The 17,657-nt window shown below is 42.1% G+C and overlaps 1 protein-coding gene across 1 annotated transcript; it reads left to right on the top strand.

The window, feature by feature from the left end:
- Positions 1-469: 469 nt before the first annotated feature.
- Positions 470-10,709, top strand: SUMO2 (small ubiquitin like modifier 2). The gene is made up of 4 exons (XM_084648595.1): positions 470-613; positions 2,656-2,787; positions 8,403-8,474; positions 10,073-10,709. Exons 1-4 carry the CDS (start codon positions 593-595, stop codon positions 10,133-10,135), a joined length of 288 nt encoding a protein of 95 aa, XP_084504721.1. The 5' UTR covers positions 470-592; the 3' UTR covers positions 10,136-10,709.
- The last annotated feature ends 6,948 nt before the right edge of the window (positions 10,710-17,657 follow it).

Here is a 17,657-nt window from a genome sequence, read left to right as displayed (position 1 = left end):
GCATGTGTGGGCCCAGAAGGAGCTGTATATGAGGGGAGTGTGGTGAACCTTGGAGTGACTTGAGTCAGGTCTGTAGCCCAGGAGGGACTGGTTAGGAGCCCCCTTGGCCCCTGGGTGTGTATCTAGGGGACTTCAGGGGACCCACCTAGGGCCAGACCTGCACAGTGCGCAAGGCTGAGGAAGGCTGCTATAGGAGGGTAGAGGGGTGTGTGGTGGGGCACTTGGGCAAATGGAGGCCGTAGCCGCAGACCGGCGGCCATTTTGAGAGGACAATACACTCCGCACGGGCACGGCACAGCCCATTGCGCCCGGCCGGGCGGGGGGCGCGCACGCAGGGCTGGGAGATGCCCGTGCGCGCGCACGCTCCTTCTCTCAGCCGTGTTATGTAACGGATCAGCGCGCTCCCGGCGGCCGGACCCAATGGGGCCCGGGCTGGGGGGCGGCGCGGGCGCGCGCACGCAAGGTAAGGCGCGGCCCCGCGGCAGTGCGTGCGCGCTCACCCAAGCCTCCCCCTCTCTCTCTCTTCGCCTCGCTCGGTCTTTCTCCCCCCTTTGTGAAGCGCTCGGAGCGGCCCGGACCCTACTGACTTGCCATGGCCGACGAAAAGCCCAAGGTGAGGGAGAAACCCCCGAACGGGGGTAAGGAGAGGTCAGGCCCGGCCCCGGCCTGGCGGGGGAGCAGCCCTGACTCTGCCGCGCCGGCTCTGCGCGCCATTTTCCTCCCCCCTCCGACCAGGCCTGGCCGTCTTCGTGCTCCGCTTTCCGGCCCCCGCAGGGCCGCCCGCCCCGGCCCCGCTGTCTCCCCTGGTGGAGGACCTGGCTCCGTGCCAGGGGGATCCCTGGGGGGCGAACCGAAGCTGTGCTTCCTCCCCTGCCCCAGGGAGGCAGGCCCAAGCGCGGCTGCGGCCCCCGCCTCCCCGAGGGGCTGGATCCTCCGCCCATGTGGGCCCGGGCCTTGCTCTGCAGGGGGAGACGGGCTGCAGCATCCCGCACCTACCCTGAGCTGAGGCAGTTCCCAGCCCTCCCCCTCTGAGAGGGGGGCAGCTCAGCCCAGCCTTGGCGTTGCCCAGGCCTCCCCTGGGAAGGAGGGACCCTGAAACAGCGCGGCGGTCCCAGCTCTTCTGGGCCTGGGGAGGCTGATCAACACCCCCCCCAACCCCGCCTCGCTCTTTTGTGCCTCCTGCTGCCCAGCGCCCCTTGCCCTGGGCGGGTCTCAGGAGGCTCTGAGCGGCCTGGCAGGGGGGATGAGAGCAGCATGGAGCAGCCTGTGAGTCCCTGCTGCTGCGTTTTCATTTTAAATGGAGTTTGAAGGCGCCAAAAGCCTCTCCCATTTAAAGGACCCATCCTCCCTCTCCTCCAGGGCTCTGACTGTAACTCTCCCTAGGCAGCAGGCTGTGGTTATCTCCCCCCACCCCCCCTTTTGCTGGAGAATCTGTCACACGCAGACCTGGCCCCCTGTTTATACCTTGTTTCTTCTGAAATCTTATGCGAGGCTGGAATTGGGAGGACTTGGCCCAATAGGGTGGCATGGGGTGAAGCTGGAACACAGCCCCCTGTGCTCAGTGTCTTTGGTATTACTTTTTTATTAAACGCAAAGGCCTCAAAGAGCTGTCTGATGCTTAGTTTGAACTGACTCCTGTTGTGTTATTGCATTGGGTAGCTTTTTATCATTGGCATTAGAGAGCGCCCTCCCCCATCCCACCCCCAAATTATTTGGAAATGAGGCATACGTTTTTAATGGTGAGAGTAATTAACCATTGGAACAAATTGCCAGGGGTCATGGTGGAGTCTCCATCATTGACAATTTTTAAATCGAGTTTGGGTTTGTTTTTTTCTAAAAGATAAGCTCTAGGAATTATTTTGGAGAAATTCTATGGCTTGTGGAGGCTGAACTAGATCATAATGGATCCCTCTGGCCTTTGGAATCTATCAATGTATGAAAATAAAAACCCTAAAGTAGTTTTTGCTTTATTTGTGTATAATATGTTTATATTGAAGCAGAAGGTTTAAATTGTTTCTACTTGTTTAAAAAAGAATAGAACTGCCAGTTTCAGGACTTAATCACTTTAAAGGACTCTCATGGAAGTCTAACAAGATGCAAGGTCTGAACTTGTTTCCTTTTGAGAGCTGTGGTACTGACGTTAAATTTAAACTTTCCTGTAATCTGTAAATGGCAGAAATAGCTTTACTGGTTTAGTTGAAATACAGTGAGAGAGAGATTTTATAGGATATTTGAGATTATAATCCTAAATGTAAATTTAGTTTTCTTTAAAAGGATAAAATGTACTGTTGTATATGAACACATGACAACAATATTCTTATTTCTTTAGCTTTGAAGAATTTTTGTAGTTAAACAGCTAGTATGTGTCTGTCTTCCTTTCAAGTTTATCTTCCATCACCGTTGTTTGTACTAATGAATTTCAGTAGACCTAGAAAGAATTTGTTAATTTCAATACTGTTGGGTTTTTGCTTTTCCAAATTAGGAAGAGTTTCACACTAGGAAAATTGAAAGACTAACGTTATTTCATAATTCAAAGTGTGATGCTTGTAGAGTACTTTTGCTCCTCTGTAATGGCCTGTTGCCACATGGTAAAATGTTAACTTATTTCATACTTTTTAAATCATACCTCTCCTTTCTTTCTTTTCTCCTCAACAGGAAGGAGTGAAGACTGAAAACAATGACCACATTAATCTGAAGGTGGCAGGGCAAGATGGGTCTGTGGTGCAGTTTAAGATTAAGAGGCACACGCCACTTAGTAAACTAATGAAAGCTTATTGTGAACGACAGGTGAGGTGCTTGTGTGAACACTAAAGGAAGTAATGTCCATAAGAGGGGTCATCTTCATTAAGGTGGATGAGGACAGTAAATGTCTTATCACAGTATTGCATATTTAACAAAACATATCACGTTGCCGAATATGTATTGCTTCAAGGGTCTGTTGCTAAATAGACTGGAAGAAAGTTTTCAAGAAATAGATAAAGTTAAATTATCTTTTCAGAGTAGCAGCTGTGTTAGTCTGTATTCGCAAAAAGAAAAGGAGTACTAGTGGCACCTTAGAGATGAACCAATTTATCTGAGCATAAGCTTTTGTGAGCTACAGCTCACTTCATCGGATGCATCCAATGAAGTGAGCTGTAGCTCACGAAAGCTTATGCTCAGATAAATTGGTTCGTCTCTAAGGTGCCACTAGTACTCCTTTTCTTTTTGTTAAATTATCTTTATCTCCTTTACAGCCCCCTCCTGTTGGAAGGCAGCTTTAATGTTGCTATCTTCCAAAACATAGAGAGGGTGTGGAAGAAGGAAGTGTGGCTAGGCAGTTGAACAGTAATAATGGTACTTCTATAACAGTTGTTTGTTTGGTCTTGATCTTATCTCAGACTTCTGATTTGTGGCCTTAGTTTTACTGTACTGAGATAGGAAGTGCCAATAGCTGGTCATAGATTTCTTTGAAATGTAAAAGTATATGGGGGTGGGCTGGGAAAGAACAGGTGGACTTTATGATCAGTTTCATTTTCTGGAGTGCAGTGGTTCTCAAACTTTTTTTTTCATGGACCACTTGAAAATTGCTGAGGGTCTCAGCGGACCACTTAATGATCTTTCCAAATGTTGTTTGTACTGTTAGCTAACTATTGTAAAGCGCTTTGGATAAAAGCGCTATGTAAAAAAAACCTTAATAATAATCGTTTTTTGTTCTACAAATAAAAGCGCACAACTCATACTTTAATATCAGTAGTCTTACCTTTCTAATGCGATGAATGTGCCCTCTCCCCCGCTGTGGCAACCCCCGAGCTAGGGCTGGGAAAGAGGAGGCGTCTCTCCCTGGCAGCTGCAGCCCCAGAGCTGGGGAAAGTCGCCTCTTTCTCTGGCTGCCACAGCCCTGCACATCCCAAATTCCCCCCACCCCGTCTTCTCCCCCCACTTCTCCTCCCTCCTGCCTACCTGCTATTCCCCCCAAGGCCACCACCTCACCTTACATGTGCATCTTCTCCAGGGTCCAGGTACCTAATTAGTGGAGCCACGCCTGCATGGCTCTACTAATTGGGTGGGTGGCCCTTCATTCTCTCATGTTCGGCCGCCCAGGCACGCACCTTAGAGGGAACTATCCGTAGACCACCTGAATGGAGCTTGTGGACCACTGTTTGAGAACCTCTGCTCTAGTGGATTAGTTGTCTAGTGGATTAAGTAACTCATCTGAGTAAACAAGTAGTCTGTTATCATACAAACAACTGAGTCTTCGTATAAGTTGTAAATAGATATTGGAAGAAAGGAGTTTTCAAACAGTGGTTGCAGAAATAAGAATGACAGCAGAGAAGCTATTTTTTTGATGAGTTGAATACCCAGAGCTTGAAATATCATCTTATTTTAGGAAATTTACTGACACCTATTTTGTTGCTATAGTTGTGGGAAAAGTTGTCTGAGACACTTGGTCCAGAAGTTTCTCATGGATGTGTTTTTTAAAAGTCCCCTTCTCTAAAAGGCTTGTTTTCAACATTAATCTGTACATGCAAGCTTTAACAATATTGGTATAGTTAAAACACCTTTATACCTCTATAACTCTATGTACATTGCATGTTGTGCCAGTATAACTATTTCAGTAAAAATCAGATTCCTGCCCAAAACAGATACATTGATACAAGCACTGTGTAGGCCAGGCCTAAATCTAGCAATTCGGTCTTTCTCCTGCTGAGATGGGATTATTTCAAGGGATTTATACAATAAGATCAAATGAAAGCTATTGTCTCATTTAAGGACATGTTTCAGAGTAACAGCCGTGTTAGTCTGTATTCTCAAAAAGAAAAGGAGTACTTGTGGCACCTTAGAGACTAACCAATTTATTTGAGCATGAGCTTTCGTGAGCTACAGCTCACTTATGCATCCGATGAAGTGAGCTGTAGCTCACGAAAGCTCATGCTCAAATAAATTGGTTAGTCTCTAAGGTGCCACAAGTACTCCTTTTCTTTTTGTCTCATTTAAGTTATTCTGCTTTAGTTGTATGATTTCAATGTATAACATATGATCAAAGGTGCTTATAATGTACTTTTTTCCATGTCCGGGTTTGAGCTAATCTTGGGAGCCTCAGGAAACCTAGGTATTATGCAGGAGGAGTTCAGCAGACTTGCTTAATGGTGAGAGTGGATTTGGTTTGAGTGACAACTGCACTTGACAGAATCAGAGACCATTTTGAATGGTGCATCCTTTCACTTAGGAATACTACTGCACTATAAGCACCCTGTTCCAGTATTCAGAGTAGCAGCTGTGTTAGTCTGTATCCGCAAAAAGAAAAGGAGTACTTGTGGCACCTTAGAGACTAACATTTATTTGAGCATAAGCTTTCGTGAGCTACAGCATCCGATGAAGTGAGCTGTAGCTCACGAAAGCTTATGGTCAAATAAATTTGTTAGTCTCTAAGGTGCCACAAGTACTCCTTTTCTGTCCCAGTATGTAAGGGAAGGAGTGCCGTCCATACACCTTCCTTACCCCACTAGGTGTTATGAGGATAAATTAGTGAATGGTTGAGTTGAATCTTTTTTTCTAGCCCTGCTAATGGCTCATTGTTATCTTAGGTAAGTTATCTGACCTCAGTTTTCCCCATTGTAAAATATGGATATCACCACCTTCATGGTGTGTTGTGAGATATATCAAACTGCTGTAAAGTGTGTTGAGAATTCTGGATGAAAGGTGATATTAATTATGTGTGGAAAGTATCATTCATATCCACATTAGTCAGTATAAAATGCTTGTTGAGTTCATATTTCTTTAATTAAAATTCATGCAAGAAACTCTGGCTTTCCCATAGAAAAATAATCCATCAGAATCCTAGAAATGTAGGGCTGGAAGGAACCTTAAGAGGTCTTCTAGCCCATCCCTCGCTCTGAGGCAGGATGAGTACTAGGATTTAGGCAATTTTTGCAATGAGCAGAAACCAGATTTTGAATAAAGTAACGTACAAAATCCTGTTAAAATAGGAAATGAGGTAAGCAACTATTTTAAAGGGTTCACAAGTCAAGGGCAATGACTTTCAAACTTGAAGGCCTAAAGACAAATATCCATTTAAATATTTAAGCATCTAAACAGGTGGGCAGATTTTTCATAGGTGCTTTCATAGATCCCACAACTTCCATCTGAAGTCATTGAGGACTGTGAATGCTTTGCCCTTCTAAAAATCAGAACTTATGTGCCTAGCTGTAGACTCCCAAGCTTGAAAATTTTGGCTAAGAAACATAAAGTTGAAGCAAAAAACTTCATGCATATTGAGAAGACACAAAAACTAGTCAATGCAGAGGACTAGATACCTTTAAAGAGTAGAAGTAATGTAGTGTATATAATGGTCTTCAGATATAGGTTCAGAAGATCAAGGCTATTGAGGATCATTTGTTTCTGGGAAGAATGTATTACTGGAAATTGTTCCAATATATTGAAATGCAGAAAAATCCATCTCTTTGTGAGATTGGAGTTCTCAAATGTATATTTTTCTGTTAAGTCTCACTTGGGACCCGTACAAAATTGCCAGGAACCACTACAAAATAACTTAACTTTTTCAGAATGCAACATATAAGATCCACAACATCAGAGAAAGTAGTATGTTCTTTTTCTCTTGAGTGGAGCCTCCAGTTTCCATCTCTTGTTAGTCCTTCCCTTCAAATACACTATTTTAGTAACTAGACTTAGTTTCCTGAAGAGGCTGGCAACATCAGTTGCTTCATCCCAAGGGCTGAGTAAGCTGCCTATATGCAGCACTCTGTCCTTTGACACTGGAGCTTGAACCAAATTCGGCAAATGCAGCAGAGGGTTCTGGAGCCACTTTTCTGTTTGGTCAGCCACAGGCTTATATCTTAAACTCAGATGAGCTTATGGATGAACAATACCAGAATCTGAAAACTTATTTCAGTCCTTCAAGGTGAGATGTTACCCTAGTGGGGAGATTCCTTCATTGTGAACTATAAATTGGTAAGATGTTGCTAATCTGAATATTCTTGCTAAAACATTTTTCCTGGCAACACAATCCCCCATAACAAGTAATTAATCAAACAGATTTCTTTTTCCTCTCCTATATCTGTTCCGTGGCTAACTGAGGACTTAACTCATCAGGGTTGTCAGTCCAGCACTTTCCACCACATTAACCTCACTTGAAAAACAAATAATCTTGCTGAATGCTCAGGACTCCTACAGGAAAACTAGACAGTATATATTAGGTGGAGGACAGAACTGGGAGGCTGAGACAACAGAGCTCTGCCATTGACTGTATCCTTTCCTAACTCACTTGGGCTGTCTGCTCTACATAGACATAATGGACACTGACAGAAGGAGTTTTAGGCTATTGTAGGAACACCACTTCCCTAAACAGTGTTAGCTATACCAACAGAAGCCCTCTTCTCTTGTCATAGTTGCATCTTCGCAAGGGGTTTTGTCAGCAAAGCTATGTTGCTCAGAGATGTTTGTTTTCACACCCTGACTGACATAGTCATGCTGCTATAAGTTTTAAATGAAGACCAACCCTTAATCTTTCCCTATGTGTAGAATGAGGATAGGCCAGCTGAAGAAGGGTGCTGTGAAGTTTAGTTTGTAATGCTCTTCGAAAACAAAGTGCAGAGTTGTGATTACTATTTAGCTAGTTTGTTTTCAGTCTGTCAGCCCACGTGAGAATGAGAAACAGTACTTTGGGGGATGGAAAGGGTCGCCAAATGATTTTAGTGAGAGTGATAATAGAAATTTCTTAATTAAAATTATCTTATCTGGGTAGTCTCCCTCTGAAGGTATATGACTCCCTTAAAACCTAACTTCATTTGCTCTCTGAAATGGTTCATTCTACTGGTTTCTCATCTTGTGTGTGTTCTAAATAGTCAAGGTTCTGTAATTTCATCTCATGAGTCTCTTAAATTCAATAAGGAGGTTAGACTTGATATCAGCATTAGATGCTGGAAGTTTAAATTAATTCCAAAAGTAACCATTCAGGATTAATCAGCTACTTCTTGAGTCACTTCAGACTAACAGATTGATGTGGGCTTTCCATGAGAAGAAGGAAAGGGTTCATAGAATATTGCTGCTTTTAAAGAAAGTGAAATTGAGCTGTGCTGAACATTTGAGCAGGGATATTATTCCCCTTGTGACACTTATCACCCAAAGTGCTACTTCTAACTTTCCTCCAACTGAATTATTTAAAATTCTTGTAAAAAAAAAAAAAATTTTTTTTCAGTGGCTTCTGGCCTTCAGGACTTGATTTGGGATTTCTAGTACACTTTATTTAATGCCCAGTTAGTAGGGACAATGATGCATCTTTCAGAAACTAAACACATTGCAATTTGTTATTCAAAACAGGTCATAATCAAAACATAGCTCCAGTTACAAGTCAGAGTGAAGACTGAACAGTTTTTTAACATGTCACTTATTTCTCTTTGCGCCAGGGTTTGTCAATGAGGCAAATCAGATTCCGGTTCGATGGGCAGCCAATCAATGAAACAGATACACCTGCACAGGTAAAAATTATACTTAAAGTTTGCTACAGAAATTAATAGTTGTGTATAACACTACTGCTAAAGAGAAACAGCCATGTAACTCTTGATGCTTAAGTAACAGAACTTGACCATTGGTATAACTTCAGACTTTTACAGTAACTAGTTCTGAACTGTTGGGAATAGAATCACACTGTATTCTGCATCTAGAATATTAATTTTATACCACCACAGTGCCAGATAAGTTGATTTACAGCTTCTACTGATTCTAAGCCCTGTAAGGATATTACTTTATGGGTTCAATGATTGTGGTGGGTTAATAGTCCTGGCAGGTAAGTATTGGTGTTCTCCTTCAAATAATAATTTGTGTTCGTTAGCATATTGACAGGCCTGGCAGGTGATGGTTCTGTATTGTGGAACTGTACGCTGTAATGTGAAAATTATTGTCCAGTATCTCTAGTTTGTTAGTATCTCAGTAATATGAAGTTACCAAATGTTGTGCAGTTGGGCTGGTTGAAGTATGTAAGTTAAAGACAAAAATCAATCCAGTAATGTAGGATGCTGGTTCACTGTGGCAGTAATGGGTAGGGATGCCCAAGAATGTCTTTCTGGAGTGTTCTCTATAGTTGCATACAAGCAGTTGCCCCTGAATTGCATGCTGTTTGAAGTTCACGCTTTCAGCATGCCGTTTCATGATAAATAAGGGACTTCACAGTTTTGCCAATGTTGTCATAGGGTGGTTGTCTCCAGACTTTTGCCACTCTAGCTATTTAAATTTAAACTTTTGATTGAACCTGAAATGCTGAGAATTAAAATCATATGCAATTTGTACTCCTCTCTATGCATGCTATGTTAAAGCTAAATCAGTTTATTGAAAACAGCAAACACTGTGGACTTTCGATAGATGCAGAATCTGGCCCTTAGAATTACACTAGAAGTGCTGCAGCGGCTCCGATGTACTGTAGACCTGATCTTAGACTTGATGCCGCGCGCCTTTTTTTGCGGTGTAAACATACCTGTAAGGGCCCCAGAGTGCCAGTTGCGAGACTTGCATTATAGAAAAGACTGCTATAGTAATATGGCCTGCAGTTTAGTACTCTGGTACTTTATTTACTTTACCATATAACATGTCTAGAAACAGTCTCTATCCTCAAATTCTTCGTACTTAGTAACTGGTATCCCATTTTCTTTTTTTGTTACTTACTGGATGTAGGGACTTTGGCCATAATAATTTGCTTTTAGTACTGTAGCTTAAGCCACTTAGATGCTGTGCGTTTGAACAACCACGAAGTGGGACGGAGGTGGTGTTCTAAGGGAAATGGGAGGGATGAAGTGGTCTGATGGAGCAGGCAAGAAGATTAAAACATAGTAATGTCTGTGAGGCCTTTAGAGAGGAGTAGATCACTATACTCATGTATCTTACTTTATTTTAAATAGTTATCCACCATTCTTTATATCACTCTTTAAATGTAATGTTCCTATGAAGCAGGGTGAATGCAATACGTTGGGAGTTTGTTCTGATTTTAAGTTGTGGTTAGAGGTAGATGTGAAACTAAGAACATTTCAAATATGTCTAATATTTAATCAGCTGAGCTGAAAACAATTCTTTCTTTCTGATGCAGTTGGAAATGGAGGATGAAGATACAATTGATGTGTTCCAGCAGCAGACAGGAGGAGTCTACTAAAAAGAGAACCTGCTACTTTCCTCTCCAGAACTGTGCTCCCACAGATGACACATTCACAATTAGAAAAATGAGACTTGGTTCAGCCACATCCTGACTACTGCAGTATAGTTTTTTCTCTTCTCTCTTTTTCCCTCTTCCTTCTATTGTACATAAAGTAACTGGTGTATGTGCACAGACACAATGCATATTTTTTTTAACTAAATGGCCAATGGTATGTTTTGATCAACATGGAACGGAGATGGGGTGGGAAAAAAAACTGGTTCTGTGAAAATACCCCTTTTCTCCATCGTGGCATGCTCCTTCAACTTTTATCTTTATATTCCAGTAAGTTATTTTGCTCTCACTGTTGACAAACAAAAATATTGCATACTTTGTTTGATTGGATAATTTCAATGTTTTTCTTTTATCATTGTAAAACCAAGGACGATTTTATAACTTTTTTGTACGTAGCTGTTACATGTAGAGCAATCTCTGTCTAAGTAGGGGTAAATTACTCCAAAAAACATTGATCCTAGATAGTTTTCCCTTCAAGTAAAGCATCTTGTTGTTTAAATAAACTTCTTGTTTAAAATAATCAGTTTTTCTTTATTTTTCTGCATAGTGATAATACTTAGCACTTGTAGCTCTTTATATCTCCACAACGATTTACAAACTTTAATCCTCAAACGCCTATACCTGTATGGGTATGTCTACGCTGCAGCTGGGAGCAAGCCTCTCAGCCCAGGTAGACACTTGCACTAGTGGGGCTTGAGCTAGTACCCTGAAAATACCAGCTTGGATGTTGCAGCCCCGGCAGAGGCTCAGGCTAGCCACCAGAACTCAAACTAAGGGGTCATCTTGAGATGCAACATCCACACTGCTATTTTGAAGCACCCAACTTGAGCTCTGCTAGTGCAAGTCTGTCTGTCCACGCTGGGAGGTTGGCTACCAGCTGTAGTGCAGACATACCCTATGTGGTAAGCAAATAAGTATAGTCCCCATTTTACAGATGGGGAAACTGAGGTAGGAAGAGTGTTCAGTTTACATTAATGTGGATTAGGGGAGATATGTTTGGAATATCAAGGTGAGAATCCATGAAGTATAGAAGATAGATCAGAAACTTGATCTCTGTCCATGGGTGCATTCATTTATTGTAAAGAAGGTTCCAAACCCTGCTTCAACATTATGCTGTGTTACAGGGTGAAAGAGAGAGAGTCCAAGCCCCATTTAAGCACTGAGTCATATATCAAAGAAGAGTACAAAATATGAGGGCTACAGTGGAGTGGAGCTGTAATCCAAGACTTCAATGAAAGACCATGAAGATCTCTTATTACTTTCTCCCTTCACTGTCTGTATAGAATGTTCCTGTTTGGCTTTAGGTCTGTTCTACTTCACCAGGAGTCTCCTAAGGCTTTTGGCTAGTCATAGTCCTTTATGCATAAAGGAAGTAGGAAGTAAAGCCCTGTCCTTTATGACCAGCTTTTGCAAGAAGACAAATAGCCCCAAGAGTTGATCATTGTGTGAGTGATCCCTCTGCCTGCTGCCCAAGCAAATGAAATAATTTCACTCACAATGATTCCATGTATGGTAGAATGATATGGCCTCTATGCTTTAGAAAAGTTAGATGATTGAATGGTGTTTTCTCAGATCACCTGGTAACACATTGTTACCCACCTTCAGAGGACTCATAAACATCTGTGAAGAATAAACTACTGAACGAGCCTGTGCTTTGTGGTAATTTTTCAAATAACTATTGGGAGTATTAGTTTCTGGTTGTAGGCCACTTCAGTTAATTTTAAGGAATCCCCAGTCCTAGTAAGCAGAGTCTTTCCTTCCTCAGCATGCACTTGTTCTGGACTGCACTTCTGATCTACATTGTCCTGCAGAGATGAAATTGCTCTTTGCTGCAGATATTTCTATATTTGGAGCCACAGGCAAAATGATTCCTTTTAAAAAATAGTTCAATGACTCTGTTTAGTCTTTGTTTCCTCCTTCAGATTCCTATGTGGGATTCTGAGAGAGCTTCAAAAGCTCTGCCATTCAACCTGGCCAGGAAAGACTTGTCTAGCCCAACATTTCTGAAAACCCACCCCGAGTCTCTACAATTTCTTTCATCTGGATGGTATCATGCCAAGACTTAGTTCTTTGGAAAAAGCTCTCTGTTCATCCGGAAGAGATCTGTTTGAACTTGCTTCAGCTTCTAAAATAGAGGATGAGGTCTTCTTACATTTCATTTATTGATCTCTCCTGCCAACAGGTAGGCTGAAAACTTCCAGTTGCATTTTGATTTATGTTCCTTCTTCCCTCAGGGGTTAGGAGTTAAAAAAATAAACAAAACAAAACAAAAACAAAAAAAACAGGCAGGGAGCACCCATATGTTTTCAAAAGTGGTATGGTATCCCTTAAACCTCATACAGAAGTTCAATGGTGCTGCATTTGTCATTAACCTGCCCATTGAATTCCTGTCAATATCAAGGGGAGTAGTCAAGGAAACTAGACCTTTAAAATGGGTTTATATCCAATTTACAAATGTTTCACTGTGTAAAAGAGGGAGGAAAAATATAATTCTCTGTAGCAATGAGTCAGGTGCTGTAGCTTTAAGAATATCCCTCTACATCTTATGTTAAGTCCTTGCAGAAGGATTTCAACATGTTACTAAAACAAAAGCCACAATCGGTTAACTTCAATTTCTTTGTGTCTAGTACCTCATTCTCCAGTTGATGTTGCCTGAAAGTGTCTGCTCAAACAGCTGTCTTCAGTAGTACTGGAAGATGACTGTTTGAGTACAAACTCCTATTGTCTTAAAAACATTTGATAACTAAAACTATTGTCCACAAATCCTTCAGAGATTTTTTTTTCCCTCAACTAGTCTTGCAAACTGATGAATAGAAGGCGCTTATTCATTCCAACATATAAAATGTAGCAGGGATAGCATATCAAATCCTTTTTACGTCCACAAACTTGTCCTTAGGATATTTGTCCTGGTATGCTCTTGCAGTTTGTATCCTTTTGACTTAAGTGATACTTCCTTTGTAGACTGCCAAACAGCTTGGAGGTTTTGCTGTTGAGTCCTGTTTCCCACAGTCTGAATGTGCTGCCTGTGTGAGGAAAATAACCTATTGCTGATGATGGGTGTCAGGAACAGGTTCATCTGGACATGGCTTTTCTACCAGTGTGGATCAGAACAAATGTTCAGCATTGTTTCAAAAAACTGGTTAAAACTGGGTCAGGGATGAAAATGGTTTGGTTGCTAGGTCCAGACCCCATCCAAATGGTTTTCCTGTTTACACTAGCAGCCAAACTGTTTTCAACCCCATTTGAAGAAAGGCAGAGGAGAATTGGTCAACAGATGCTTTTCCTAGTGCAGACAGCAGTCTTTTGTATATATGATACATTTGGGATCTTCAAGGGACTGGGCATTTTGAGATTTCACTCAAACATCTAAATAACACTTATTTTAAAGTGATTGTCATGTAGTTTAGCCCCCAAATTTGTTTCCTTAATGAGGATATGAAGTCAATAGACCCATAAAGGATAGAAATGTTGCAGGCAATGCATATTAGCTACATACAATAGGGACCACATGACCTCCTTCAATACAAAAATCTTAATGCAACAGACTCCGCATTAGATCCTCAGTAAGATACAGTTTAATTTTACTGGCTCTTCATAAATCACGGCTATCCCACCAAACAATATGCAATGTCAATTTTTGGACACCCTAAGACTTATTTCCCCATAACTGTTGTCTTAATAAAAATGTGTAATCTAGGAGTTAAAATAGGGCACTAGCAGGAGTCCTGGGTTCTGATTCAGTCTTGTCTTTGGCAAATAACCTATGCCAACATTTTCAAACTTGAGTGCCTAAAATTAGAGATTTAAATCCATATATAGGGACCCTGAAGAAAAGTGGCTTGAGTTGGAGGTCTAACTCCCATTGACTTCAGCGGGAGCTTTGGGTACTTAATACCTAAAGATCAGGCCGTTTTATTCAGGCCTCTAATTATGGATTTAAGTGTCGATCCTTAGGCACACAAGTTTGAAAATGTTGGCCTTAACTTCTATGCCTTAGTTTCTCTATCTGCAAAATGGGGATGATGAGAATATCTATCCATCTAACAGGTGATTTGAGGATTCATGTTTGTTAAATGCTTTGAGATATTCGTGTGAAAGGGGTCCTAGAAATGCAAAGTATTATAACGTGCTTGTTGTCTGAATGTTCTGAAATGGAACATGTTGAATAGTTGTTAACTTCTAGGGGGCAAGGAATACCTCAAGAAGAGTATCTCTTTTATATCAGATTGTACTGGCATGTAGCGTGCTCTCAAGTTGGCTTTCAAGAAAAAAGCTGATTAAATCAAGTAATGCTAATAAAATATAGCATGTTCTGATGCTGCAAAATATGTACAAAGTCAAAGCTAAGATACTGATATAAAATAAACATCTTGGCAAAAGATAGCTACGCTCAGAGCCGATACTTTTCTTGCAAAAATATTCTTTTCCAGTAACTTCACTTCATTACTCATATGGCCTAGCCAGTGTAATGTAAGTGCTGTCATTTTGTCTGATGGATGTTGATTATATGGTGATCATTACTGGACCATTCATAAAAATATATTTTATGATTAGCCCAGAGAATTGACTCTCTGTGCTTCAACCAATCAGAAACTAGTGGATTTCTAAGGATATAGTTATTTGTTTTCAGAGCTAAAAGGAAGATGATCATCTTTTGATCTTCACATTTTAAATATAAAGTGAACATAAAAATGGGAGATTTTGTTAAGATAGAATTCAAGATTGTGGTCTCTTCTCCGTACATGTCTGTATCCCCTAGTGTGATGGGCTATTCTGGAACAATAAAACAAAGTACCATTTAAAATTTTTATTACTTCCACATTTAATCATGTTTTAATCTAATACTTTTCTCTATGTAATTATTATTGTGCTTTATTTACAGAGGGACAGCATGACGGGGTGGAATAGGCCATGAAGCCTCCTCCCTACCACACCCTACCCACAGAAAATGACAGTGGAGAGGGTCCTCCAAGCTCCCTAGAGCAGCTGCATGGGATGAAGCCAATCAGGGCCCAGCAGGCCTGTATAAAGGGAGCTGCAGGGCCAACAGGAGTTCAGTCTGCTGTGGACTGGAAGAGGAAGAGGTGGTTCTGGCAGGCTGTAAGGGTCAAGGCAGGTAGTTGCTGCTAGGAACCAGGGGAACAAGGAAGGTGCTGCTGGATGGCTGCAGGGACTCAACAAAGATAAGGGTTGTGGGGAATTGACAGTTATTTAAAGGGATGTGGCTGCTACTTAGAGGATTTCTGGGTTGGGGCCTGGAGTAGTGGGTGGGCCTAGGTTCTCCCCCACAATAACCACTGCGGACGTGGCTGTACCATGAGAGAAGGGAGTTTTAGACAGGCTCAGGGAAGGGACTGAACATAGAACTGTTACCCTACTCCTAGAAGGGGGCTAGACAGAGACTGACTCAGCTAGAGGGCCAGAAGACTAAAGGTCAGGTGAAGAGTCATAGACTTGTATGACTGGAAGGGATCTTGAGAGGTCATCTAGTCCAGTCCCCTGCACTCATGGCAGGCCTAAGTATTTTATAGACCATCCCTGACAGATGTTTGTCTAACCTGCTCTTAAAAATCTCCAATGATGGAGATTCTACCACCTCCCTAGGCAATTTATTCAGTGCTTAACCACCCTGACAGGAAGTTTTTCCTAATGTCTAAGCTAAACTGCCCTTGCTGCAATTTAAGCCCATTGCTTCTTGTCCTATCCTCAGAAGTTAAGGAGAACAATTTTTCTCTCTCTTCCTTGTAACAAACCTTTTAGGTACTTGGGAGGAAGTCCTGGGGGTACTGCTCCATCCCAGAACAGGAACCTTTGCACATAAGCTTGCTTAGTCAGGTACTCAGATAGGCCCTGCTGGTCAGACTGAGGATCAGGGAGGGCTGCAGAGACGTTGTCAATAGAGGGGTAAAGTGATGGGGTTTGTTGGATTGTGAAGGGATTGAGCCCAAAGAGCTGCAGGATGTTTTGGAAGATTTTGGGATAGGCCCGGTTGGACAGTATACCCCAGGAGGGGTTTGTTTTATTTAGTTTCGTACATGGACTATGTGTAACTTGGATGGAGGGTTGAGTCACTAAAGGCTTGCCTGATGACTGCAGCGGCTGATGCCGGGAGAGGGGGGGGACTGAGAGCGGAGGAAAAAAAACTGCAGACATACTCGACTGGAAAGGGTGCTTGCAAGAGGTGGGTGTGACACCACTATAGACAGATTAATCTCTACTGTAACAACGTCCCCAAAGTCAGTGTATTCAGACCAGAGATGCATTCTGTTTGTTTGTTTTGTTATTGCAGGAAGAATGAGGAACTGTGATAAGGAGGCCATGTAGCTGTGTTGGGGCACATGATTTTGAGGGTGGGGAGTAGAGAAGCAAGGGGGACTGGAAATTTGGCTTCTGATCTCCATTCTGTGTTACTTTGTGACCTTTGTCAAGTCATTGAGTCTCTCTGTGTCCCTGTTTCCCCCCCATCTGTAAATTTGGGCTAATACTTGTGATCTCCCCCTGCCCCCTCCCCCCGGGGGGGGGGGTTGGGACATTTAATCAGTTAATATTTATGAAGCGTTTTAAATGTTTGGATGGAAGGTGTTTTAGAAATACTATATATTACTATTACTTGAGATTAGACAGATACAAAGTTCTAACCTATGTAAGTATAGTGGGTGATTTACCCAGGATGGAGCACTAACTAGCCAGTCAGGATTTGCATTTTCCAAATAACACATTACTAGGTGCAAGGTCATTCCAGGATATCCATTTGCCCGTGGTACTTTGTGAGATGTCATGAGAGAATAAATATGTGACAGATATTAGTCATGTTTCTTAATGCACTTTTGGAAGGTGCTTGGATATTATGGTGATGAGCATGGTATAAGAACCTATATAAGATAGAAGAGAATCTGGTTTGATGCAGTGCCAATGTATTGCAACAGAATGAGATTCTGAAACAGCAGCATCTCACTGCATTATCATGTGGATTTTTTGACACACAATCAGTACGGTGTGTTACATTTTGAAGTCCTGTTGTAGATCTACTTGTGTGAATGTTTGAGGCTGCACTATGATTATCTTGGTGTGATCAGGTCTTGAGATGGTGCTACCTTGTTGTATCTCATCACAATGTTTTGAGGCGTCCTGCTGCAATACAACGGTAGCATTTTGAGGCAGTGGGAGTCATTGCTTTGTTACAGCATGATGATAGTCTTAGGTGGGTATGCTGGTGTAACTGTTTTGAGGTGGTGGCCTCACATTGGATCACAGGAATATGACCTTTGGAGGCAATGACATGGCATGAGATCATGACACCATGGTGTGGTGACTTTCTGAGACAGCACCAACAGCATGAAAGCCGTTTTGAGGCGTTTGGTGCAGGGTGGTGCTTGGGTTAAAGATTAAATTTGTGGGCCCACATCTCAAACTGTAGTGCAGCCAGGCCAGACCCAGTCACTCGCTGTGTGGGGGATCCAGCAGTTCC

This window comes from Lepidochelys olivacea, assembly GCF_965140295.1.
Source record: "Lepidochelys olivacea isolate rLepOli2 genome assembly, chromosome: 14".
Classification (NCBI taxonomy): domain Eukaryota; kingdom Metazoa; phylum Chordata; order Testudines; family Cheloniidae; genus Lepidochelys; species Lepidochelys olivacea.
The sequence above is the reverse complement of the archived record's forward strand: the minus strand, read 5'-3'. Positions and strand labels throughout refer to the sequence as shown.

Bases quoted from the DNA above. Each gene is read 5' to 3' on its own strand.
- SUMO2 (XM_084648595.1), top strand. From the start codon at position 593: ATGGCCGACGAAAAGCCCAAG. The intron at 2,788-8,402 runs GTGAGGTGCTTG...TCTTTGCGCCAG, and splicing joins AAGCTTATTGTGAACGACAG to GGTTTGTCAATGAGGCAAAT. The intron at 8,475-10,072 runs GTAAAAATTATA...TTTCTGATGCAG, and splicing joins AAACAGATACACCTGCACAG to TTGGAAATGGAGGATGAAGA.